The sequence below is a fragment of the Rhinoraja longicauda genome, chromosome 21, assembly GCF_053455715.1.
Source record: "Rhinoraja longicauda isolate Sanriku21f chromosome 21, sRhiLon1.1, whole genome shotgun sequence".
NCBI lineage: Eukaryota > Metazoa > Chordata > Chondrichthyes > Rajiformes > Arhynchobatidae > Rhinoraja > Rhinoraja longicauda.
The window spans coordinates 9,314,911-9,337,831 of record NC_135973.1 but is presented as its reverse complement, the minus strand read 5'-3'; the positions used below and the strand labels follow the sequence as shown (position 1 = coordinate 9,337,831).

Genomic DNA, 22,921 nt, shown 5'->3' with positions numbered 1-22,921 from the left:
AATCCTGACCACGGGTGCTGTCGACACGGAGTTTGTACGCTCTCCCCTGTGACCGCGTGTGTTTTCTCCATTTTTTTTTTAACACACTCCAAAGACGTGCAGGTTTGTAGGTTTATTGGCTTCAGTAAATTGCCCCTAGTGTGTAGGATAGAACTGGTGTATGGGTGGTCAGCACAGACTCAGTGGGCTGAAGGGCCTGTTTTCCACACTGTATCTCTGAACTAAACTGAACTAAACATTCACTCAGAACAAGGGGCCACAGTTTAAGAATAAGGGGTAGGCCATTTAGAACGGAGATGAGGAAGAACTTTTTCAGTCAGAGGGTAGTGAAGGTGTGGAATTCTCTGCCTCAGAAGGCAGTGGAGGCCAGTTCGTTGGATGCTTTCAAGAGAGAGCTGGATAGAGCTCTTAAGGATAGCGGAGTGAGGGGGTATGGGGAGAAGGCAGGAACGGGGTACTGATTGAGAGTGATCAGCCATGATCGCATTGAATGGCGGTGCTGGCTCGAAGGGCTGAATGGCCTACTCCTGCACCTATTGTCTATTGTCTATTGTCTATTGTCCATTGATCAACTTGGATGGGTGCTCTGTTTTCCTCCCACACTCCAAAGACGTGCAGGTTAGTTGTCTAATGTAAATTGTCCTTAGTGTGTCGGATAGAACTAGTGTAAGTGTGATCATTTGTCGGCATGGACTCAGTGGGCCGAAGGGCCTATTCGCACGCTATATCTCTAAACAAAACTAAACTTGTTGTTCAATGTTGTGCGGCTAATAAAGTCAGGACTTGTACTTAACCGTTATAAAAATGCCATTGGTTTGGGCAACTAAAATTAAAAGCACTTAATTCTTCCAGATAGAAAGGCTGCCTGATGTTTATGTTGCAGCAAGATACGAAACACATGCCCTGGTTTAAATGAGTGGATTGTGTGACTTTTTTTATGTTTCCTCTCTCCAAAACCTAATGATATTTGATTTGCTTTAATCAAGGATATATAAAGTGAACCAACAGAGCCAGCCAGGGGGACTGGCCAACATATGAAAATGTGCTGTTTTTAAATGTAGGTTATCGAGGAGAAACACAGATGCCCCAGTCTCTGCTCTTGCACATAAAAATAATGCTTTTTTGTACAAGAGCCAGAGTCACATTGTTATTGATCATCAAATAAATACGTGCGCACAAATACTTGCAAGTCGGACATTTCAAAGATCCTATTCAGGCGAAACAAAGAGAAATCTATTAAAGATTAATGCCTCTTTATTCCATTCCTGGTTCGGATGGAATGTTTTAACGGTTCAATGCTTCAATGGTACCTTATTGTCACATGTGCCGAGCTACAGTGATATTTCTCTTTTGCACATTGTTCAGTAAAAGTATTACATTAGTTTTGGTTTTTAGTTTTTTAGTTTCAGAGAGACAGCACGGAAACAGGCCCTTCGACCCGCCGAGTCCGTGCTGACCAGTAATCCCCAAGCATTAACACTATCCTACACACTAGGGACATGTTTACCCTTATACCAAGCCAATTAACCTACAAACCTGTGGGCATTTGGAGTGTGGGACGAAACCGAAGATCCCGGAGAAAACCCACGTGGGTCACGGGGAGAACGTGCAAACTCTATACAGACAGCACCCGTAGTCGTAAGGCAGCAACTCTACCGCTGTGCCACCGTGATCGCCCTGTTAATTTAAAGTTATTTACTTCATAATGTTGCATGATTTAAATTCAAATTACAGGAACATTCTCAAGTACAATCTTGTTTAATCCAAATTATTGCTTTTGTCCATTGCTTAACGGAACTTTAATTAACAATGTACTGCATCAAAATGTACCAGTGAATCATACTATTACAATTCCACACAATGGTAATTGCAAATTAGCCTACTATGACTAATTGAAAAGTTACGCCCAACCTGCCCATTATATGAAATTGTATGCGTTGTATCCAGAGTCTATTATTTTGCATAAGGTATTGCCAGATTTATTGTTGAACAGGAGAAATCCATTTCAACAGCAACTGTAACTCTTATTCGCGTACTAACACTGAAGGCTGTAAATGTCCCAAGGTATAAGAATGTGCACAAATCTTGACCAAAGTGGTCAATGTATTGCATGTTTAGCAAGGTGGCACAGCGGTAGAGCTGCTGCCTGACAGTGCCAGAGACCAGGGTTCGATCCTGACTACAGGTGCTGTCCGTATGGAGTTTGTACGTTCTCCCCGCGACCAGCTTGAAATGTCTCCGGGATCTAAGGTTTCCTCCCACACTCCAAAGAAGTAAAGGTTTTTCGGAGGTCGATTGGCTCGGTAAAAATTGTAAAGTGTCCTGAGTGTGTGTAGGATAGTGCTAGCGTGCGGGGATCGCTGGTCGGCGCGGACTCGGTGGGCCGAAGGGCCTGTTTCTGCGCTGCATCTCTAAACTAAACTATAAAGAGGGATGGGGATGCAAAAGTGCTTGGGCCTTGAATTATAACGTTTAAGGTACATCCATTAATGTTGGATTAAAATCGGGGATACTGGAAAGATCATTATTTAAGGAGTCATAAGATCGTAAGTGGTGGGAGGAGAATTAAGCCATTCAGCCCATCAAGTCTACTCCACCATTCAATCAGGCTGATATATCTCTCCCTCCTAACCCCGTTCTCCCCGCAACCCCTGACACCTGTACTAATCAAGAATCTATCTCTGCCTTTAAAATATCCATTGACTTGGCCTCCACAGCTGCCTGTGGCAATGAATTCCACAGATTCACCACCCTCTGTCTAAAGAAATTCCTCCTCTTCTCCCTCTTAAAGGTACGTCGTTTAATTCTCAGGTCCGAGACTCTGGTCCGAGACTCTCCCACTATTGGAAACATCCTCTCCACATCCACTCTATCCAGGCCAGGCTACCTTTAAAGGCACATCCATAAATGTTGGATTGAAATCAGGAATACTGGAAAGATCAGAAATTAAAGAGTGCATGTGTCATGGTGTGTTTTGGGGGGCTGGAGGCAGCAATGAGACCAAGAGGGAAGAGTCCCGCTAACTAATCTGTTGATGTGCTGATCGGTCAAATAACTAATCTGAGTTTGGGGCAAGTTAAAATAACGCATTAGTCATCCTCAGCGCTTTTGGGTTAGAGAAAAAAAAAGAGATAAACGGTCTCAGGTTTCCATGCCTAAAGGTTTCCTACACTTGTCACTTGCAAGGATAAGTCTTATCTCAATCCCAGTCACACCTGCATCCAGTTAGTGGGAGAACACTGAGTGGTGGTTTGGAGGCACCAACATCTGTGGAAACGCAGCGAGCACTCAATGTTCAGAGAGCAGAGGAGAAAATTTGCAACGTGGAAACATACTTGTTTAGGTGATTAAATATGTTTTGATCTGCATCTGAAGAAATGAGTTCCGGTTCTCTGCAGTGGTGCTGATCAAATATTGATGCTGGGCGCCCTCTGGTGGCCGACGCCACCTTCTCAGGGTCTCACCCTCTCTTCTCCAAGAATCCATCCTGGATAATTGCTCCAGCATTTCTCAATCCACAACTGATTCACGGGACTGTCATACGTTGAAAGACTGGAGTGGCTAGGCTTGTATACACTGGAATTTAGAAGGATGAGAGGGGTTCTTATCGAAACATATAAGATTATTAAGGGGTTGGACGCGTTAGAGGCAGGAAACATGTTCCCAATGTTGGGGGAATCCAGAACCAGGGGCCACAGTTTAAGAATAAGGGGTCGGCCATTTAGAACTGAGATGAGGAAAAACGTTTTCAGTCAGAGAGTTGTAAATCTGTGGAATTCTCTGCCTCAGAAGGCAGTGGAGGCCAATTCTCTGAATGCATTCAAGAGAGAGCTAGATAGAGCTCTTAAGGATAGCGGAGTCAGGGGGTATGGGGAGAAGGCAGGAACGGGGTACTGATTGAGAATGATCAGCCATGATCACATTGAATGGTGGTGCTGGCTCGAAGGGCCGAATGGCCTCCTCCTGCACCTATTGTCCATTGTCTATTGTCTATTGCTTGCTGTTTCACAGAACAGACATTTGGATCTGGACTGAACATAAATCAGGTCATTTTACTCGGTGTGAAACTTAGGCATCAAGCAATAGCATTTCTGGCTTGCAGTTGAAGCTGGTTCCAAGATCCAAACCACAACATAAAATGTTGATGATAGACACAATAATGCTGGAGTAACTCAGCGGGACAGGCAGCATCTCTGGAGAGAAGGAATGGGTGACGTTTCTGGTCGAAACGTCACCCATTCCTTCTCTGCAGAGATACTTAGAGTTCTACACTTGTGACCCTTTTCAAAACTGTCTTCGATGTCATTGGTCAGCTTGACTATTTGGTGGGTGGTGCAGCATCCACGCCGAAATCCGGCTTGTTCAGCGGGTAGTTGAGGGTCGACGATTGGATGGAGCCGGGCCGTACGGGACACAGAGGAGTGAGATGGGCCGATAGTTCCTTGGGTCGTCCCGCAGGCTTGTTTGGTTTTGGTGGCGCAATGACGGTGGCTTTCCGCCAGATCTTCGGAATGGACTGACCAATGAGGCAAGAGGAGTAAAACTCACGGAGCCAGGCCGGGCATTTAGGACCGCAGTGTTTCAGGAATTCAGGGGGGGATGTTATTAGGACCCTGAGCTTTTCCACATTTCAGTTGAGAACAACCCATTTCCTACATACCTCGGGGTGAAACTAGATCGGCAGCTGACCTACAAGCAACACCTTGAAGCTCTCTGTGCTAAAGTCTCGGCACGGAACAACCTCCTGCGTTGTTTGGCCGGATCGTCATGGGGCGCCAGGACATCTACTCTTGGAACCAATGCTCTTGCACTCATGTACAGCGCCGCTGAGTACGGCCGCCCCAGCATGGTGCCGCATCGGTCATACCAGCAAGCTAGACGCCACCCTCAACGACACCATGCGGATCATCACTGGCTGCCTACGCCCTACTCCGACGGATCTCCTGCCGGTGCTCGCAGGTATCGCACCCGCCAAGCTTCGCAGAGAGTTCTTCACTCATAGGCTGGTGTGCAAGGCCCCATCAGACGCCAAACATCCTCTGCACCACCTCGCCCAGGATTCACAGCAACTGGGACCTCAACGCCTGTCGTCTCGTCACCCTTTCTCCCGTCATGCAGCGACCCTCTGTGGCTCCGGTTTCAACATACTAGGAGCATGGAGAACCAGCTGGGAACAGACATCGCCACCTCCTCAGTTCACTGTCGCACCGAACACCACAGCCCCACCCGGCTCGGACACGCCCCGCAAAGAGTGGGTCGCCCTGAACCGGCTCCGCACAGGGGTCGGCCGGTTCTACGCCAACGTGCATCGTTGGGGGTTGCGTCCATCGGCAGCCTGCGTGTGTGGAGCAGACCAGCAAACAGCGCGGCACGTCATGTTCGACCGCATTGTCCTCCGCCCCCCTGGTGGAGGGGTAGACCTCACGGCCCTCGACAACAGCACATTGCACTGGCTACAGCGCCTGGAGGGCGTTACATAACCTCTGCTGCCTCAAACGCAAGGAGAAGAAGAAAAATATATTTTGCAGTGTTTTGTATTTGAAAGGAAGCGATGAATGCATGCAAAGTGCTACCATTAAATGCAGCCTTATGTTATGATGGACGTCTCGGGTTTAACGTTGAAGGGGTTCCCATTGGGATAGTAATGTGGAGAGTCAGATAATGGAGTGCACAGAAGCTCCAGATGTGCCGTGATCAATTGTTTTTGTGTGTGCAGCATGTCAACCATCTTAGCCTCTGATTAAAACCAGGTTGTGTGTGTTGCTAAGCAGGATGTCAGCTCGAGTAACTGAGTGAGGTGAAAGAGATCTCGCTGCTGTTTTTATGTGAAGTACTGTGACCTGAATAAAGCTGACACAGTATTCATTCATTCATTCATTCATGCATTCATTCAATGGGGTTGTTTGGTGCACTGTAGAAACTTTAGTTCATAAGGTCATAAGTGTTAGGGGACAGAATTAGGCCATTCGGCCCATCAAGTCTACTCCGCCATTCAATCATGGCTGATCTATCTCTCCCTCCCAACCCCATTCTCCTGCCTTCGCCCCATGACCTCCGACACCCCGTACTGATCAAGAATCTGCCTTACAAATATCCATTGACGTCCTCCACAGCCTTTTGTGGCAAAGAAATCCACAGATTCACCGCCCTCTGACTAAAGAGATTCCTCCTCATCACCACCTCCCTCCCTTCCTGCACCCAACTGTGATCTCCCGCCCACCTTCCTACCTACACTCTGCTCCAATGCGGTCAAATGCTATGGTTCATCCAATATGCAGGCGGCCATCTTGCCATGTTATATCTTGCACTAAATGCTGTATGTACACTTTATCAATAGACAATAGGCGCAGGAGTAGGCCATTCGGCCCTTCGAGCCAGCACCGTCATTCACTGTGATCATGGCTGATCATCCACAATCAGTACCCCGTTCCTGCCTTCTCCCCATATCCCTTGACTCCACTATCTTTAAGAGCTCTATCCAGCTCTCTCTTGAAAGCATCCAAAGAATTGGCCTCCACTGCCTTCTGAAACAGAGAATTCCACAGATTCACAACTCTTTGCGTGAAAATGTTTTTCCTCATCTCCGTTCTAAATGGCCTACCCCTTATTCTTAAACTGTGCCCCCTGGTTCTGGACTTCCCCAACATTGGAAACATGTTTCCTGCCTCTAGCGTGTCCAATCCCTTAATAATCTTATGTTTCAATAAGATCCCCTCTCATCCTTCTAAATTCCAGTGTATACAGGCCCAGTCGCTCCATTCTTTCAACATATGACAGTCCCACCAACCCGGGAATTAACCTCGTGAACCTACGCTGCACTCCCTCAATAGCAAGAATGTGCATCCTCAAATTTGGAGACCAAAACTGCACACAATACTCCAGGTGTGGTCTCACAAGGGCCCTGTACAACTGTACACTGTGGACAGCTTGATTGTATTCACCTAAAGTATTTTCTTTGACTGGAAACAAAAGCTTTTCACATGCGACAATAATAAAACTAAGCTAAAAAAAAAATCCCAGATAAAAACACAAAAAGATGTCTTGGACTGTGAAACGAATGTTAATGGATATTCCATCTCTATCACGTGTAGGAAGGAACTGGTTTAAACCGAAGATAGACTCAAAATGCTGGAGTAACTCAGCAGGACAGGCAGCATCTCTGGAGAGGAATGGGTGATGTTTCGGATCAAATTCTAATTATGCTTTGCAGTAATGCTTTGCTTTTTCGTTTTTGCCGTCATTTTTAAAAAAACCTTTTATGCGCGATTTACATATAATTTATATTTTTGTGTGCTGTCTATGTGCCTGCTTGCAAGCAGAATCTTTCATTACTCCGAACATGTGCATCAGGCAATAAACTAAACATGCCTTAGTTTGGTGGTGGATAGTGGTCAAAGGACAATGAGTAAGTAGAAGATTGGCAACGAGTCTTTGACCTGAAATGCTAACTCTTTCTTGGACTGTACCAGATGTTGCTGAATCGTTCCAGCACTTTGTTTGTGTCTTACAATTCCAACATCTGCAAAACTTTTGACCTGCAGGGGAGAGAATTACCCAGTGGGTTCCTTACCTGGTGCTGTTTCAGGAAAGCAGGATTGTTCCGGAAGGACTATTAGGGTAGCACTGTGGTGCAGCAGTAGAGTTGCCGCCTCACAGCGCCAGAGACCTGGGTTCGATCGTGACTTCGGGTGCATATTTGTACAGAGTTTGTACGTGCTCCCTGTGACTGCGTGGGTTTTCTCCAGGCGCTCCAGTTTCCTCCCACGCTCCAATGACACGCGGATGTGTAGGTTAATCGGCTTCTGTAAATTGCCCCTGTTATGTAGGATGTTGAAAGTGGGATGACATATAATACGGGTAATTGATGGTTGGCGTGGGCTTGCTCGGTGGGCCGAAAGGCCTGTTTCCACGCTGTATCTCTAAACCTAATGTGTGTAAGATTTGAGAAGTTTTCCCTCATTTGGAAAGCAACACCAAACCAAAGAGCTGCAGTTTGGACATTTTAAACGGGAGACTGGGGCTGATAGCGGAGAAAGGCTGCGGTCAGATTAACAAAGGATGTCACAATCCGTGGGTCCTAAAATGGCCGCAGGACCTCGTGACCAGCCACAAAAAGTAAAAACCTTACAGCCCAGTCTCTAGGTTTCTGCAAAGCCACGGCCAGAACAAAGGATGGGTATTGGCCATGCAGAAACCTACGAAACCAGGTCGGAGTCCAGACACTGGGGCGCTGACATCAGCATACTCACAATGCCCCAAGCCGACCTAAACAGTTCATCTCGGTGAGGGGGCACAATAGCCCATAGAAAACTACCTGGTAGGTGATGGGAAACCAGTTAACACCCATCACCTCACAACGAAATACCAATTTACACCTTCTGGCCATCCCCGGTATCCCCGAACATAAGCGCAGATCAGAAGAAAACTCATACATATCTTTTTGAACAAAGAGATTCCAAGATCTGGCGGGAGATAGGACGGGTCAGAAACAGTATAACTGGCCACTACTTTTGGGTGAAAAAGTTAAGTCAACTGAAGTCAAGAAGAGAGTCAGAAGGAAGTCAAACGAATGCAGGAGGAAGAAACGACAGGCAAGAAGAACGGATGCAAGGGAGAGGAACAGGCACGCAACACGAGGAGAAATACTGCAAAACGAACAGCCAGTAACCCCAGTAATAGCCCCATGGTGAGCATGTACTCCAAATCCTACATATCCTGGACATAGTTTAGTGTAGAGGGGAGGAGGGTGGTTGTGAATAAACGTTGGGTGTGTATTAAAATATGTGTTGGTCAATGTTGCGATGCGTCGTACGTTCCCCATCTTACAGTCGTGTATATGTCTTGTAGAACTGTGTGTTTAAGAATTCATAAGTAAAAAGGTATTCGTGTATATGTCTTGTGGAACTGTGTGTTTTAAGAATTCAGCGAAAAGGGTATTCGGGTATATGTCCTGTGGAACTGTGTGTGTTTAATGATTCATAGTTATAAGTATTCGTGTGATTCGGTACGTGTTTAATAGGTATGTCATATAGCAATGTATAAATATTCATGGACAATAGTCCCAAGCGCTAAATAAAAGCCTTTTTCATTTAAACCCTGGTTTTTCAAATCTGGTCTGGTTGAATTTTTCTGCACTATAAGAGCTCCTGCATCTAAGTCCTGTGTCTAGAACCGTAAGGGGTGAGTGGGTCGAACCACTCACGGGGAACCAGTGTGCGCGGCCTGGTCAAGGGATCAGAGCAAGGCACGGGGACCTTAGGTCGGGCGAAAGCTCGGCGCAGAAACCCCTTACATGTGGCAATGTGGTGAAAAGTGTGATGAAAATTTAAAATGTAATGATGGTTTTGCAAGAAATGGCTCATTTGAATATTGAGAGAGATATCATCTGCATGGAAAACAATCCTATCCTCCCACTTTAGTTCAGTTTAGAGACACGGTGTGGAAACAGGCCCTTCGGCCCACCAAGTCCATGCTGACCAATGATCACTTGCGCAATAGAAACTTGTTTTGCCACACTACATACCACATTCAAATATTTTTTTATTGTATAAATGTATGAACATTGCCAACATTAATAACATTTGTAAATATCCATCAGTGACCAGCGAAGAATAATATTGGAGAAATGTGTAGGAAGGAACTGCAGATGCTGGTTTAAACTGGAGATACACACAAAATGCTGGAGTAACTCAGCGAGACAGGCAGCATCTCTGGAGAGAAGGAATGGGTGACGTTTCGGGTCGACACCCTTCTTCAGACTGAAATCAGTGCAAATCTTAAAACATGATAAACTTCAAAACAGATATACAGTAAGATAAAAATAAGAGAAATGAGACAGAATGTATTCTCTTGAAATAAGGACAAATTTACCATTAGCCTATATAATTACTTGCCATACCTGAATGGTAACTTGAATTGATTAGACTATCCCATCGTTCAAGAAACAGTTAGACAGGTACGTGGATAGGACAGGTTTGGAGGGATTTCGACCAAGCGCAGGCAGGTGGGACTGGTGTAGCTGGGACATGTTGGCCGGTGTGGGCAAGTTGGGCCAAAGGACCTGTTTCCACACTGTATGATTCTATGACTCCATGACTACAAGTAAACTCAGTTTACTCTGAATACCAACAACATCAATCTCTCACAAATCAAAATAAAGCTTTCTATTTTTCTCCACCAGTGGATGGCTTCATATTTGTCTATATAACATTTTGTTGCTATCTCCTTCTCGTCAGAGACCCGGGTTCGATCCTGACTACCGGTGCTGTCTGTACGGAGTTTGTACGTTCTCCCCGTGACCTGCGAGGGTTTTCACCGAGATCTTCGGTTTCCTCCCACACTCCAAAGACGTTTTGAAGGTTTGAAGGTTAATTCATATCAGTTTACCTTTGCCTTGGTATAATTGTAAATTGTCCCTAGTGTGTGTGTGTTAGGATAGTGTTAGTGTGTGGGGATCGCTGGTCGGTGCGGACTCGGTGGGCCGAAGGGCCTCGTGTCCGCGTTGTATCTCGAAACTAAACTAAACTAAGAACAGAAATAGGGTCACTGTTCAGCAAGTTAAACCTTGTCACCTACAGATCTGTGAAGATTTTTTATTAATTCCTGCAATTAGCCAGGTAGCTGGTGATCTCAGACTGTTACAATTAAGTGCAATACTAATTATATTTAATAGGGGAAAATGCTTTCCTGGATGAAAATCCCGTTGTTCCATGCAATTCAGGTGAGAATCACATCTTTACTTTTTCTTCAGGTCCACTGAGACAGGAGCAAATTCTTCTCTCCAATTGATATTCCTTTAAACTTTTAAACACCTGAGCACGATTGCAAGGGGTTGCTGTTCTGTTACTGTGCATCAATTTCTCATGTGGCAGGAGCTGTAGAATATTACCAGCAACACAGATTATTGAAAGACATAAACAAATCTCCCATCTGCACCCAACATGAATTTGCAATTAGACTATTAAACTTCAGACTCAAATATAGCAACATTTTTTTTTTTAATAAATCACTTGAAGTTAGCTAAATGCTCCATTTAATTTTATACACATTTAAATGTAAGGAACTTGCTGTAGATAATTAAAAGAAAAAAAATAACGTGTATGTTTGCAATCTGAGGTGTAATTCCAGTATCAAAATACACTGTACTGAAGGTCCAGCAGCATTGATAAGTTTAGATTCATGGAGCCTCATCAGAACCCATGCTAAGGACAGTTGGACACGGAGACGCAGCGGTAGAGTTGCTGCCTTGCAACGCCAGAGACCCGAGTTCGATCCCGACTACAGGTGCTTGTCTGTGGGGCGTTTGTGCGTTCTCCCCGTGACTTGCTTGGGTTTACTCCGGGATCTCCGGTTTGCTCCCACACTCCAAAGCCGTACAGGTTTGTAGTTTAATTGGCTTGGTATAATTGTAAATTGTCCCTAGTGTGTGTAGGGAAGTGTGGGTGTGCAGGGATCGCTGTGCCACCGTGCCACGCCCCTTCCTTTCCTTGTCAGGCCAAGTGCAATCTATAAAGGTTAAAACCTTTAATAATGATGCCCAAATACCCAGCCCCTCCGTGACTGCGATATTAGTAAAGGAAGGTTACCATACACAATGTCTGCCCCAGGCTAACTTAATTTCTGGGAACAAGACAGAATGAGCCTCAGCCGTTAAAATGCTTCCATTGCACAACTAGTTCCCCAAATGCATTCTAACAACAATAGTGCAATTAAAATGCAGAAGAGAACATTCCCATACATTTATACCTCATGAAAAATGAAACTAAAGAAGGGCCATGAACAAACATATGTTTACATTGGATCGCATGTGTCGTAAACAAATTGCTTTAGTTTAATTTAGTTTAGAGACACAGCGGGGAAACAGGCCCTTCAGCCCGCACCGATCAGCGATCACCCCGTACTAGCACGATCCTACCAGGGACAATTTACAATTTTATCAAGCCAAATAAACCACCAATCCTGTATGTCTTTGGAGTGGGGGAGGAAACTGTAGCACCAGGAGAAAACCCACACAGCTCATGGAGAGGAGCGTACAAACTCCGTACAGCCAAGCACCAGTGGTCAGGGTCAAGCCCAGGTCTCTGGTGCTGTGGGGCAGCATCTCTACCGCTGCACCACCATGCATGCCTCTTTGGATAGGCTTACACTCACATATTTGACTGGGTCACGTGTGGCGGCGCCTAACGGCTGCGGCTCGCTGGCAGTCTGTTTGTCTTTTTTCCTTTTTTTTTGTTTGTGTGTCGGTGTTGGGATGGTTTTTGTTTCTGTTTTTGGCTGTGTATGTGTGGGGGGGGGGGGGGGTGGGGCGGGGGGTGGTGGGGTGGGGGAAACCTTTCTTTTATTAGGTCTCTTCCCCGGGGCGCAGCTCGGCCGCGGGGCCTTCCATCGCCCGCGGGGCCTTCCATCGCCCGGCGCGGCTCGGCCGCTGGACTTAACATCGCCGGCGCGGCTCAGCCGCGGGACGTTTCAGTGCCCGGTGCAGCTCGGCCGCGGGGCCTTCCATCCCCGTGTCGGTCGCCTCGGTAGGGGTCGAGCTCTCTGTCCGTGGGCGTGGGGGGAAGAGAGTGGAAGTTTTGTTGCCTTCCATCATAGTGAGGGGGTGTTTGGAGTCACTGTGATGGATGTTTGTGTTGGGGTCGTGTGTCCTGTGTTCTTTTCTTTTTTGTTGTGTTCTGTGACTGCTGTAATTTCGTTCGGTATCTGTACCGAATGACAATAAAGTTCTGTACTCTGTACACAAACCAGTGCCGTATCAAAATATTCAGCACTAGTTCATGGTACTAGATGTCAATTTTTTTTAATGGGTGTGGGAGGTTGACGAATTGAGGGGAAGTAGGGAAATTAATATGCATTCTGTGATCTTGACTGAGTTGAAAACAATTCTTACCATTCTAAAAATTCCAGCTCAATTGGATTTTATTTCTAAAGAGTGGACCAAGAAGGAGCAGTGTGTGTTATTGAGAAGATAAGCTCATTGTTAACTAGTTTAACAAATTGTCCTACAGGCTCACCGGTTCGTTTTGCACCACCGGCGTTGGCAGAGGTCGAACGAAGGGCATCTTCAGTTCCATTCTGAGGGGGGCAAAACACTTTCACCGGACCTCTCCCTTACACGACAAAACAATGAGTCAGTTCTTTAACCAACATGCAATCATTTTAATTCTTAAATGTCAACTCTTATCAATAAGGCCTGGATTTGGCAATATTCTCATAACATTGCCTACATGACTTGCAGCATATTGTCCACTCACATAACTACAGTAAGAGACCATTCTAGCTTCACAAGGTCATAAGTCATAGGAACAAAAGTAGGCCATTCGGTCCATCGGTTCTTTTGGGTGGGAAGAAGGGCGATAGTGGGAAGGGGGTTGGGGTAGGATCAGCCATGATCGTATTGAATGGCGGAGCAGGCTCGAGGGGCCGGTTGGCCTACTCCTGCTCCTCTTTTCTTGTGTTCTTGTGCCATTTAATCATGGCTGCTTTATCTTTCCCTCTCAACCCCATTCTCCTGCCTTCTCCCCATAACCCTTGAAACCCTTGCCAATCAAGTATCTGTCAATCTCCGCCATAAAATGATTTGAACTCCACAGCCCCCTGTGGCAATGAATTCCACAGATTCGCCACCTTCTGACGAAATAAATCCCTCCCCACCTCCTTTCTAAAGGTACGTCCTTTTATTCTGAGGCTGTGCCTTCTAATTCTAGACCGTTGGTGGAAACATCCTCCCCACAACCAAGCTATCCAGGCCTTTCACTGTTCAGTAAGTTTCAATGAGGTTCCCCCCCACCCACTCATCCTTCTAAACTTCAGCTTAGTTGTGTCAATGGCACATTATATGCCCTATCTATAAAAATTGTAAAGTGAGCAATTTATGCGATGTCCTATACATTAGTTCAACCTCAAGTCAGCAATCCACACTTTCCTTCGTTCATACCAGGGATTATTTCATGTTATGCGCGCCATTTTTGTTCAATACTAGACCAAGTGGACCCGTTCAGCCCAAACCTCTCCTGCATTGGTGCAGCACTCCCCCCCCCCCCCCCCCACTCCCAGGAGATAGATTGAAACATTAAAATGTGAAAAACTTAAAAAATATAACACCGATTTCAAAGACACTTCTTCCATTAGCACCAAAGGGACGATGGTGAGTAAGGTGGGCCCAAAATTGTCGCGCGATCGTGTACCACTTTGGTTGTAGTTCAGGAACAAACAAACGAGAGTTTTAGTATATAGATGTAGAAATAACAAAGCAAGCCCTTCAAAGCATAATTCTCCTGTAGTCAACAATGTTAGTGACAATAATTGGATTGTGGACATTAAAGTCCATGGGTATGTTGTAGCTGATGGTATGTAGGGCTGTCTGATGGGCACCAGACCAGACTCCGCTGATAATTAGCTGAGAGCTCGTTAGGATAAGCAGTACACACTGTTCTAGCCTTCTAGTCCTTGCAATATGCAGAATATAGTGGAGGTTCCTGACTCTCAACTCACCACTGACTGAGGGATCACACATACTTGATACCTGGCCCCTTGACTTGACTTCCATCCAGAGCTGCAATATTCGATGCGGCTTCATTCAGTAGGGACCTACAGCATGGAAACAGGCCCTTTGGCCCAAGCTGTGCATGCTGATCGTGATGCCCGTCTACGCTGGTTCCATTAGCTTGCGTTTGAGCTGTGTCCCCTCTCAACCTCTCCCTATCCACATACCTGTCCAAATGTCTTTTACATGTTGTTACTGTACCTGCCTCAAACACTTCCTCTGGCAGCTCCTTCCATATACACTCCACCCTGCGTGGGAACGATTCTAATTCTGTGTCCATGCACAATTGGCAGTTGGAGAGGTTTGTAAAGAGGTGAAAACAAGTCTTCCAGCGGCTTAAGCGGTTTTAGTCTAGTTGCCCTTGTGGAACAGCCCTGTCAGCAAGGTGGTGAGGTTGCTGGAAGACAGTGCTGGTGGTGACCACTCTGGGCATGGACACACTGCTATCTGGCTCAACGTTTTCTTCCTTTAGAGTTACACAGAGGGTTGACCGCATTGGCTCCCGAGGGGTCGGCCGCGTTTGGCATTGTTGACTAAGGTGCTGGTCAGGCCGCATTTGGAATATTGTGAGCAATTTTGGACACCATATCTGAGGAAGGATGTGCTGGCCCTGGAGGAGGTTTACAAGAATGATCCCGGGAATGAGAAGGTTAACCTATGATGAGCGTTTGTCGGCTCTGGGCCTATATTCTGTGGAGTTTAGGAGAATGAGGGGGGACCTCATTGAAACGTACAGAATAGTGAAAGGCTTGGACAGAGTGGATGTGGAGAGGATGTTTCCACCAGTGGGAGAGTCTAGGACTAGAGGTCACAGCCTCAGAATTAAAGGATGTTCTTTTAGGAAGGAGATGAGGAGGAATTTCTTTGGTCAGGGGGTGGTGAATCTGTGGAATTCTTTGCCACGGAGGGCTGTGGAGGCCAAGTCAGTGGATATATTTAAGGCAGAGATAGATAGATTCTTGATTAGTACGGGTGTCAGAGGTTATGGGGGGAATGCAGGAGAATGGGGTTAGGAGGGTGAGATAGATCAGCCATGATTGAATGGCGGAGTAGACATGATGGGCTGAATGGCCTAATTCTATACCTATCACATGACCTTACGATCTTATGGGTCCTGTTCTCTCTCAGGCTACCCATTTTCCCTTTATGTATTTATAAAATCTCTTGGGATTATCCTTAACGTTATCTGCCAGAGCTTTCTCCGGTCCCTTTTTGCCCTCCTGATTTCCCTTTTTTAGCTTGCTGCTCAGTTCCTGAAACTCCTCCAGGGATGCACTTGATCCCAGCTGCTTACACCTGCCCCATGCCTCCTTCTTATTCGTGGCCAGAGCCTCAATTTCTCTCATCATCCAAGCTTCCTTCAGCCCCCCCCACCCTGCCTTGCCCTTCACCCCAGCAGGAGCATGCACGTCCTGGACTCTTGTCAGCACACTTTTAAAAACATTCCACTTTCCCGACGTTCCTCTTCTTTCAAACAACCGATGTCAGGATGTTACGCATTGACTAGTCTTCAACACTGTTGTACCGAATAAGGTCATCTGCAGGCTCCTGGAATAAGGCACTGCGAAGTGATTCAATGGGTCAGGCAGCATCTCTGGAGAACAGGACCAAGCGATGTTTTGGCTCGGGACCCTTAACCATGTTATCGAGAGATGCCCCCCTGGTCCACCGAGTTGCTCCAGCACTTTGTGTCTTTTTTTGTTGTTGTAAACTAGCATCTGTCGTTCCTTGTGTCGACTCTGAACTCTTGGACTTTGCCCTTGGGGATTCCGTCTGCAACTGTCTTCTGGACTTGCTGACCAGTAAACCTCAGTTGGTTAGAATCGGTCGTAACATTTCCGCACCCTGACACTCAACACTGGTGCTCCTTCGGGCTTGTGCTCAGTAGACCCCTGCTCTACTGACTGCACATCCGCAACTGTGCGGACAGTATCACCTCAATCTTCAAGCCTGCCGATGACTCCCCTGTGATCAGCTGAATCGAGAACAACGATGGAATGGAATACAGGAAAGAGATGGAGAAGCTCGTGTCACGGTGTCAGAACAATAACCTAGGTCATAATCAGAGATACCAGAGGAACAAGATGGACCACTCCGTTGAAATCGCCTATACTGAAGAGAAGTACGCAAAGGAGCCATTTTAGTAGGCAAAAACCTCAGCTCGTTATGCCTCTCGCAGTGTAATCAGTGTTTTGGGGGAACAGTTTGTGTGATGATACCATTAAAATGCAGAATATATCTCATCCGTCAATTCACCGATTTTTGTTCTTTTTCTTTTAAAATGTTTCTGCAAGTTTCTGCCTACTAAAATGGCGTCATGACATACTACGGATTTTGGGTCTTGTTCCTCTAGTATATCTTTGGTCATAATGGCAGCAAGGTGAAAGAGTTGGTTATTGACCTCAGGCATGGTGGGGAAATACCACTCCAACCTCATCAACGAGGCAACACAAAGCTGTGGCGGACAGCTTCATATTCGCTGGCAACAGCCTAAGACCAGGATTCAGGATAGGATTCAGGATATCTTTATTTGTCACCCACAGTCCAACAATAAGAGCAATAAAATAAGCAAATTACACCACCCCAACCAACACAAAACACACAAAAAAGAAACATCCATCACAGTGAGTCTCCTCCAGTCACCTCCTCACTGTGATGGAAGGCCAGAATGTCTTTTCTCTTCCCCTGCCGTCTTCTCCCGCGGTCAGGCTGTTGGAGTTGCCACGTTCCAGGCCGCGCCGGACGGTGAAAGTTCTGCAGCGACCTTACCAGCAACCTCACCTGGCCTCTCCACCCTGATGCTGTGATCAAGAAAGCGTATCAGTGTATTTCCTTTCTTAGTCGTCTGAGAAGGTTCGGCATGTCCTTGGAGATTCCCTTGAACTTCAGCAACTGCGCCAGTGAGAGAATTATGATGGGCCTGATCTAGCAACAGCACCTCTCCTGCCTGCTTGAACCTGTGGTGAACACAGCCCAGTCCGTCGCAGGCTCGGCACTGCCTTCCATCCAGGCCATCTTCATGGTGCATTGTGTCAGGAAGGCGGGTGGTATCGTCAACAATGCCTGCCACCCTGGCCATTCCCCTGTTCTCCTCTACTTGCTTGGAGAAGACACAGAAGCTTCAAAGCTTGGAAGTCCAGATTTTAGAACAGCTTCTTCCCTCTTGCCAGCTTTATTTCAGCAGCCTCTTTGTGTAACTCTACCTCACATGTACACGAACCATGTATGAACTCAGCACCATCTTTTTTGCAGTGTGACTTCATAAGTTCAAGGAGCACAATAAAGCCATTCGGCCCATCAAGTCTACTCCGTTATTCAACCATGGCTGATCTATCTTTCCTTCTCGACCCCATTCTCCTGCCTTCGCCCCGTAACCCCTGACACTAATCAAGAATCTGTCAATCCCCGCGTTAGGGCAGCACGGTAGCGCAGCGGTAGAGTTGCTGCTTTACAGCGAATGCAGCGCCGGGGACACAGGTTCGATCCTGACTACGGGTGCTGCACTGTAAGGAGTTTGTACGTTCTCCCCGTGACCTGCGTGGGTTTTCTCCGAGATCTTCGGTTTCCTCCCACACTCCAAAGACGTACGGGTATGTAGGTTAATTGGCTGGGTAAATGTAAAAATTGTCCCTAGTGGGTGTAGGATAGTGTTAATGTGCGGGGATCGCTGGGCGGCACGGACTTGGAGGGCCGAAAAGGCCTGTTTCCGGCTGTAGATATATGATATGATATGATAAATATCCATTGACTTGGCCTCCACAGCCATCTGTGGCAAAGAATTCCACAGATTCACCACCCTCTGACTAAATAAATTCTCATCTCCTTTCTAAAGGTACGTCCTTCAATTCTGAGGCTATGGCCTCTGGTCCTCGACTCTCCCATTAGCGGAAACATTCTCTCCGCATCCACTCTGTCCAGTTACCTCACAACGGTTGGCAGCAGGACAACACTTTGGGAAGAAATTAATTTCTAAAATACCTCGGCCACATCCAGGAGGAAGCCTTGGAAATAAGTTGGGAGAGTGCCAGAGATGTCGAGGCTGGAGGCGCAAGATGGTTGACTATTTCCTGAGCATTTTTCTTTTTCTCTTTAAAGACTGTGATGCAGCATGTTACTGCCAACATCTGTTTATACTCAAGTCCCCATTGATTATTTCCTCAGGAACATTTTACATAGAAATGTCGTAGAAACAAGGACCTGCAGGTACTGATTCATACGCAACGGGACACAAAATGCTGGAGTCTGAAGAAGGGTCTCAACCCGAAACGTCATCCATTCCTTCTCTCCTGAGATGCTGCCTGACCCGCTGAGTTACTCCAGCGTTTTGTGCCTACCTTCGGAGTAACTCAGCTGATCAGGCAGCATCTCTGGAGAACACACTGTTTAGTTTAGTTTTGATATACAGTGCGGAAACAGGCCCTTCGAGTTCGCACCAATCAGCGATCCCCACACATTAACACTGTCCTACACACACTGGGAACAATTTTACATTTATACCAAGCCAATTCACGTACACACCTGTATGTCTTTGGAGTCTGGGTGGAAACCGAAGATCTCGGAGAAAACCCACGCAGGTCACAATAGACAATAGGTGCAGGAGGAGGCCATTCGGCCCTTCGAGCCAGCACCACCATTCAATGTGATCATGGCTGATCATTCTCAATCAGTACCCCGTTCCTGCCTTCTCCCCATATCCCCTGACTCCGCTATCCTTAAGAGCTCTATCTAGCTCTCTCTTGAATGCATTCAGAGAATTGGCCTCCACTGCCTTCTGAGGCAGAGAATTCCACAGATTTACAACTCTCTGACTAAAAAGGTTTTTCCTCATCTCCGTTCTAAATGGCCTACCCCTTATTCTTAAACTGTGGCCCCTGGTTCTGAACTCCCCCAACATTGGGAACATGTTTCCTGCCTCTAACGTGTCCAACCCCTTAATAATCTTATATGTTTCGATAAGATCCCCCCTTATCCGGGGAACGTGCACACTCCGTTATAGACAGCGCCTGTTGTCGGGATCGAACCCGGGTCTCTGGTGCTGTAAGTGCTGTAAGGCAACAGCTCTACCGCCGTGCCACTGATAGGTGATGTTTGCGGGTCAGGATGCTTCTGCAGCACGTTTTACATCTCATTCACCTGCAGCACAGACTTGGAAGGAACCACCTGTTCTATTCTTTCCACGCATTAGTTCAGAAGCTGGCACGTAGAAACTGAGTGAGAAGGCTTTCAGTGGGGGTGAATCATTCACTGGTGATGTGAGGTGCCAACACTGAAACATAGAAAATAGGTGCAGGAGTAGGCCATTCGGCCCTTCGAGCCTGCACCGACCCCATTCAATATGATCATGGCTGATCATCCAGCTCAGTATCCCGTACCTGCCTTCTCTCCATACCCCCGGATCCCTTTAGCCACAAGGGCCACATCTAACTCCCTCTTAAATATAGCCAATGAACTGGCCTCAACTACCTTCTGTGGCAGAGAATTCCACAGATTCACCATTCTCTGTGTGAAAAAAAACGTTCTCATCTCGGTCCTAAAGGACTTCCCCCTTATCCTTAAACTGTGACCCCTTGTTCTGGACTTCCCCAACATCGGGAACAATCTTCCTGCATCTAGCCTGTCCAACCCCTTAAGAATTTTGTAAGTTTCTATAAGATCCCCCCTCAATCTTCTAAATTCCAGCGAGTACAAGCCAAGTCTATCCAGTCTTTCTTCATATGAAAGTCCTGCCATCCCAGGAATCAATCTGGTGAACCTTCTCGGTACTCCCTCTATGGCAAGACAAGTTCAGGGAGTGGGAGTGGAACACGATTCCAAACATTGCCAGAGAGGGTAAAAATGTAGGCTTTATCAGCCCAATGTTTAAGCAAAGATTTTTCACGCACATTGCCAAGTGTACAAGGAAGCGGGCAGTCTACAAAAAACCTGCTGCAGTGTATCAAGTCATAAGGGGCAATGGTAGAGTTGCTGCTTTACACCGGGTTCGATCCTGACTACGAGTGCTGTCTGCGCGGAGTTTGTACGTTCTCCCCGTGACCTGCGTGGGTTTTCTACTGGTGCTCCAGTTTCCTCCCATACTCCAAAGACGCACAGGTTTGTCGATTAACTGACTTTTGGTAAAAATTGTAAATTGTGCCTAGTGTGTAGGATAGTGCTAGATTATGCTGGTCGGCACGGACTCGGTGGGCTGTTCCCGTGCTATATTTCCAAACTAAACTAAATTAAAGAACAATCTGCTTCCCGCTTGCATGAATTTCTGGCATGAAGCATGAATGTTCTGCAGCGCTCCATTGAACGTGTGTTCTCATCAACAAAAACCGCCACAGTACTCCCTTAAGAGGACAGTCCTCAACAGTAGCATTTCTGATCAAAGCAACAATCAGTGAGGATTGATAGTGGCTCCACTATCTCCTCCCCTTTGATAAAGCTGAGGAATGCATTAAGAGGGCTTTAGTGACTTTGCATAGGTCTCTGCTCTCCTGCTGAGAACTAGCCCTAAGGCATGTTAACAACACCAACTGACACACATTGTTCTCACAGAATGACAACGTGTACAGTTTACCTGCAATCTCCTCAACCTATCCGGCCCGGTGCCCAAAACTTGAAAGCACGTACCACCAGACTTAGAGGCTTGAATGTGTGCACTACCAGACTCTGGAACAGCTTCTGCCACACACTGTGTGCTGAGGCTTCTGAACAGTCCTTCTGTAGTACTGAACCATTTACCTCTAGCTCGTTGCGGATATTGTAGCGCACCAGTTCCATAGATAAAGACGATTCCGAGAACTATGCAGGCCCTTCCATGGCAACGGTATCCTTGGCTTGACAAGCGTCCTGCTCTCCTGGACTGGAGCAACACACCCTACCATCCAGGCATCATGTAGAAAAGCATTCACCTGACGGTCCTCTCCTGCTTACAAGATCCTCCTCACACTGGCCTCACCTGCCAGCAAAACGTTGATAACGTCTCCACAGATTGAAACACGAGTCAAGAGCGTTTAATTGTCGTGTGCATCGGCAACGGAACGACGACATTCTTCCTTGCTGCAACTGTACAGGCCCGTAAATGCGATAACACACAGGTAATAGATAATAATCAATAATGCAATAAATTAATAACTGTAATACCAGGTCGCCATGATAGTGCCAGACCAAAGTTCCTCGTGCGGATAAAAACACAGTCTAAAGATCGCATTCGGTGATCTAATGGTTAATGTTGTGCAGCGTTCAAAAGTCTGGTAGTTGCTGGGAAGAAGCTGCTCTTGAAACTAGTGGTCATGGGTTTTAAGCTTCTGTATCTTCTTCCCAACGGTAGTAGTGACATGAGAGCATGGCCAGGGTGGTGAGGGGGGTCTTAGATGATATTGGCAGCATTTTTGAGGTAGCACCTCCGGTAGATCCCTTCAAAGGAAGGGAAGTCAGTGCGTGCGATGGACCGGGCAATGGCTGCCATTCATTCTCTGAAGCCTCCTTCGTTCCTGAACCAGGCCGTGATGCAGTGTCAGTGTGCTCTCCACCGTACACCTGAAGAGGACTGGCGGAGTATTTGGCAACACATCGAATCTTCTCAATTTTCTAAGGAAGTTGAGATGTTGATGAGCTTCCTTTATGATTGCAATGTGCCGGGCCCAGGACAGATCTTCAGAGACAAGCACGCCCAGGAAGTTGAAGCTGTTGACTCCTGCCCACGCCGACCAACATGCCCCATCTACACCAGTCCCACACCGACCAACATGCCCCATCTACACCAGTCCCACCTGCCCACGCCGACCAACATGCCCCATCTACACCAGTCCCACCTGCCTGCGTTTGGCCCATATTCCTATCCATCTATCTGTCTCAATGTTTCTAAACGTTTAGTGGAAATAGTACCTGCCTCAATTACCTCCTCCGGCAACTTGTTCCATACACTCACTGCCCTTTGAGTGAAAACGTTAGGTTCCTATTAAATCTTCCCCTCCTCACCTAAAACCTATGTCCTCTGGTTCTCGATTCCCCCACTCTGGGCAAGAGACTCTGTGACTACGCAATGTATTCCTCTCCTGATTTTATACACCTCTATAAGATCACCCCTCATCCTCCTGCGCTCCAAGGAATATCGTCCTAGCCTGCTCAATCTCTCCCAATGGCTCAGGAAGTCGAGTCCGCATTTGGAAGAGAATGGGATAATCAGCATGTTTCGGCCCATGGCAGTTCAGGTCTTACTAACGATTGAGTGTTTTGAGGAGGCAATGAGGGCATTTGATGAGGGGTGTGCAGTGTAGGTTAACTACATGGAGACCAATGGTGTTATCTATAAACAACCCAGATGCAGACGCAAATGTAGATGGGTTGGTTAGTATTCCTGAGAAGTGGACAGTGAGGAAGGCAGTGAAAGGATGT

At 46.7% G+C, this 22,921-nt stretch overlaps 1 protein-coding gene across 1 annotated transcript in view; it reads right to left on the bottom strand.

Annotated features, from left to right (window-relative positions):
• Nucleotides 1-10,418: 10,418 nt before the first annotated feature.
• The window catches only part of LOC144604176 (uncharacterized), a 56,082-nt gene continuing 43,579 nt past the window's right edge, over nt 10,419-22,921 (bottom strand). Inside the window, exons 21-22 of the mRNA XM_078418382.1 lie at nt 13,011-13,106; nt 10,419-10,874 (exon numbers count right to left, since the gene is read on the bottom strand). Of these exons, the coding sequence (XP_078274508.1) occupies nt 10,861-10,874; nt 13,011-13,106 (110 nt within the window). The 3' untranslated portion in view covers nt 10,419-10,860. The remainder of the gene's footprint in view (nt 10,875-13,010; nt 13,107-22,921) is intronic.